The sequence below is a fragment of the Lissotriton helveticus genome, chromosome 7 (genome assembly GCF_964261635.1).
Source record: "Lissotriton helveticus chromosome 7, aLisHel1.1, whole genome shotgun sequence".
Lineage (NCBI taxonomy): Eukaryota > Metazoa > Chordata > Amphibia > Caudata > Salamandridae > Lissotriton > Lissotriton helveticus.
In genome coordinates, this window is record NC_136068.1 from 642,562,342 (window position 1) to 642,566,735 (window position 4,394).

Consider the following 4,394-nt stretch of genomic DNA (forward strand, 5'->3'; position numbering starts at 1 on the left):
TATTTTCCACGGAAGTTAGTTTCACGCTCTGCTGCTTACCTGAATTCAGTCAATAGCAGAAGTCTGTGACTGTGTGGATGGGTTAGGACTCTCAAGTTGTTTAATGTGAAGTGCACTAAGTTGTTGTTCTATGCGAGAAATGGTGCCTCTAAAAGCTTTCAGTACCCCAGAGTGTTTGGAGATGCATACCCATCTTGATAAAGGCTTTAAAGGCCTCCCTTAGAGTAGCCCATGTACTGACCGAGCCCTTATTGATATCAAAATATGTCACTATTGCTTCTCACAGCTCTGCAGAGAATACTGTGTCATTTAGAGCCTGTGACTGCACCAGAGTTAATCCAGATTCCTACACTCCAGAGTCGACAAGCTTGTGACACGTAACTTGAGGTAAATTCAAGCTCAACCACCTCTGTTTGTGTGAGCTGTTTACCTTACAAAGAAATCTCTACAGCATGTTCAAAGAGGATCACTTTAGCACATTCTTAGTTCTGTTTTCATATCCCAGAAAAGACATTTGCATGGACCAGAAAAAAGCCAGATACCTTCCTCTCAGATTTACATCCATGCAAAACCCAAAGAGAGGCCAGCAGGATATCAGCATCTGTGGGGATTTCACCACTAAACAAGAGTGCTTTCTGCGCATACCGCACTGCCATCTGCGACGAGTCCCTCAAACACCAGCATGCTGCCCATGGACGACCTTGTTTACCTCCTCTTCCTTGGACTCAATGTTCTTGTCGGAAGCCTCTCCAATGCTTTCATTGTGGCTGTAAATGTCACCGACCTGCTGCAGGGCAGGAAGCTAAACTACGTTGATCAGATCATTGTGACTGTGGCACTGAATAATCTGTGCTCTCTGTTTATCTCTGCAGTTGACAACATGGCCTATTATCTTTGGGAGAGTCTCTACTATGTCACAGACATGTACCAGGTGTTTGTCTTCCTTTTTTTTTTGTTGATCACCACTCGTTCTTGGCTCACTGCTTCTCTGTGTGTCTTCTACTGTGTGAAGATCGTTCCTTTCCACCATCCTCTGCTCTCCTGGTTTCGACTGAGACTTTCCATTTTGGTGTACTGGATACTGTTTGTATCAACAGTTGGGGCCTTGGCCCTCAACCTGCCGGTGGTCTGGGAGTATTCTGTAGTTTTCCCTTCAAATGCAACTGCCAATGGGACAGAGGCCACTCGGTTGCAGCTAGTTTGGCACCTTCCCTACACCGTGGCTCAGGGAATCTTTGCGGCTGTCCTTCCTTTCTCATTTGGCGTCCTCTCCATCGCCCTCATCCTTCTGTCCCTCCATAGACATGCAGGTCGCATGAACCACAACATCAGCCAACCTCAGAGGGAGGCTCTGTCGAGAGCTGTCAAGACCATGAGTGCCCTCCTCTTCCTCTTCCTCTGCTTCTACTTGGAAAACATCCTGTTAATTTTCAATGTTTTTCCCCTGGAAAGTATGGGGGAAACAATGTGCACCCTTCTGATTGCATCATACCCCACAGCTCAGTCAGCCATCTTGATTCAGGGCAACTCCAAGCTGAAAAGTAAAATCCTAAAGATGTTCCATTGCGCCCACAGTGGCTAAGGAGCCAATTGTGCAGCAGTGTTGTGAGGCTTCAAGCTTAGGTGTATTCACGAGGGGCTGTTCTTATCAATTTCCAAGACCCAATCCACAATTCGGAAGCGTTTGGGCAGAATGCATTACATTGTGTAATAAGGTTGTACTTTTCCTTTAAGTTTATGTTCTGCATTCCTTCTTAGAACATGATGTTCTCTGCTGTCAGTTGATCTGTGTCTGTTCGTGTTATCTGGATTCCTTCTTTTATGTGGAAGATACCACATTTATTTGGCGACGATTGGTTGAAGAACGACCTCAACACAACGACAATTGACAAGTTTTGACTCTCCTCCAGCAGCTGTATTTGAAAGAAAGGAAGCGTTGTCTTCACGGCGGCTGCAATTGTATAAATAACTCTTTACTCAACTTGTTAAACTCACGGTGAGGAGAGCGGAGGGAGGATTGTATTGTTTTCAAAAGAAATGCTGGCTTAAATTTTAAAATAAAAGCTTTTGGGACTTTGCGCGTAGGCTAAGCGCGAGTATTCTGATGATGTAAGCTTTCTCTTCGTGTCATCAAACGCATCTCACATTGCGCTTGCCTTGCATTCCAACATTACGCTGCGTTCCAACTTGACAGGAGGACGCTGTCTTACGTTCAAACCTTGCGCTGCGTTCCAGTCATACGTCTCCTCTTTCATTGTGACGCATATATTTCTTCAAGCGTTCTGACTTAAAAAAAAAAGAACGTGAGGATTCCAGAAAGACATTGTGACTTGAGGAAAAGAGAACGTGTCTATTCCAAACCAGCATTGTCTCCCAATAATAAATAAAGTCTGCCTCTGCATAGTCACACAACAAAGGATCTCTGTGACGAACATTCTTGTCAGCTTTAAAAAAAAACTAATGACTTACGATTAGTTCACAAAGAGAAAGTATCAGAGAGAAAACATTTTAATAAATGAAGATTTTCAATTTTTCTCACCTCAGTTAATAATTCAAGAAAATACAAAGAAATAATCAGACATTTTTTTCTTTTTTAAAAAGAAAGATAGTTTCTTTTGAATATATATATAGATATATTCTAAAAAAAAGAACAATAAGTAATAAAAAAAAATAAAGATAAATAAAAAAAATGCAAAATGTTACTCAACCTGCTTTTTTCTTAACGAGCCCAGGTGAACCAAATGTAAAATGGAAAAAATGGAAAAAAATCTTTGCAAATTATGCAAGGGTTTGTGGAACGAATTTAAGCGCTGAAAGGAAACATTCGCTACTTCTTCATTGTCTTGGTGGAGAAGGACAAGACGTTTTAGAACATTTGCCTGATCTATCTGCGGCAGAACAAAGAAACTTAAATGAATATGAAATTGCTATTCTTCAGCTTGATCGACATTACTTGCCGAGACTCAGCACTATAATGGAGAGATACCACTTTGGATTAAGAGAACAAAAAAAGATGAAACAGTGGAAGGATATGTGTCTTCTCTAAGAAAGTTAGCATCTTCATGTAATTTTGGTCAAACTTTGGATGAAAGAATTCGTGATCAGTTTGTTTTAAGGTGTGCGCATGATGACATTAGAAAAGAACTCTGACTAAAAGATGAACCTCCTCTAGAAGAGGTGTTGGTTATTGCAAAACAAGTTGAACATATGATGAAATGTGTTGGTGAATTGAAGAAGGAGAAAGAGAAACCATCTTGTTCTGATTCAAAGGAAGAAACAAAAGTAGAGGAAACTGTATGCCAAATTAAGAAACAGGAGGGTGCAGGATTACAGGAGAAACAAAATACTTTTCATAACACCTCTAATGCCAATTTGAGTAATAAGTTTTCCTGTTTTAGATGTGGACAAAGTAGTCATCTAGCTAACTCACCTATATGTCCTGCCCTTAAAGTTGTATGTAACCTGTGTGGCAAGAGAGGGCATTATGCTAAATTTTGTAGAACGAAAATGTATAAGGGTGATGGTTCTAAGAAGAAGTGGTCTCAACCACAAGTAAGATCTGTATGTTTTGAAGTGTCTTCTGACAAGTCAGATCATCCCTCTCATTTAGTTAGTGTTGAACATTCAATGGTAAACTTCAAATTTGATTCATGCTCTAAAATAACGATAATTGATGAGAAGCTATTTAATGAACACTTTTCGAATAAGGTGAAGTTGATGAAATGTGATATCTCTCCCTTGGGTTATAGCGAGAAACCTATAAGAATGTTAGGTTATTTTATGGCTGAAATAGAATTGGGAAGCCACATCATTGCTGGAAAAGTTTATGTTGCCAAAAAAGGTGATGCACTGTTGGGGTGGCTACATCAACGTCAACTTTGGGTAAAACTTGATCCTAATGCTTCACCACAGGTGCAAATTCAAGAAGTCTCAGATTCGGGTCAAGTCAAGAGTAATGATAATTTGACAAATGTCTTTGCTGGGCAGTTTCTAAATGTATTTAAAGAAACTTTGGGGTGTTTACGAGGCTATAAGCATCGCATTAAGATAAAAAATAATGCTGTCCCTGTTGTAGCAAAAGTAAGGAGGATTCCGTTAATGGAACAGGCAAAAGTTCAGGAAGAAATAGAGAAACTTGTAAAGAATGATATTATTGAGCCCGTCGAAGCAACGGAGTGGTTCGCTCCTGTTGTGATTGCTAAGAAACCGACAAGAGAAATTCGTCTATGCATAGATTTAAGATCTTTGAATAGAGAGGTTGTGGTGGATAGATTTCCCCTTCCCAACATTGATGAGATGGTTAGTATTCTGGAAGGTGCGAAATATTTCACTACTCTTGATCTAGCTTCCGCGTACCACCAGGTGGAGCTAGATGAGTCCTCTCAGGATCTAAC

General features: G+C 40.5%; 1 protein-coding gene across 1 annotated transcript; it reads left to right on the plus strand.

Annotated features, from left to right (window-relative positions):
* The first annotated feature begins 682 nt into the window (after window positions 1-682).
* LOC144769203 (taste receptor type 2 member 7-like) lies at window positions 683-1,582 on the plus strand. Its single transcript, XM_078653221.1, has one exon. It carries the CDS (start codon window positions 683-685, stop codon window positions 1,580-1,582), a length of 900 nt encoding a protein of 299 aa, XP_078509347.1.
* Window positions 1,583-4,394: the final 2,812 nt, after the last annotated feature.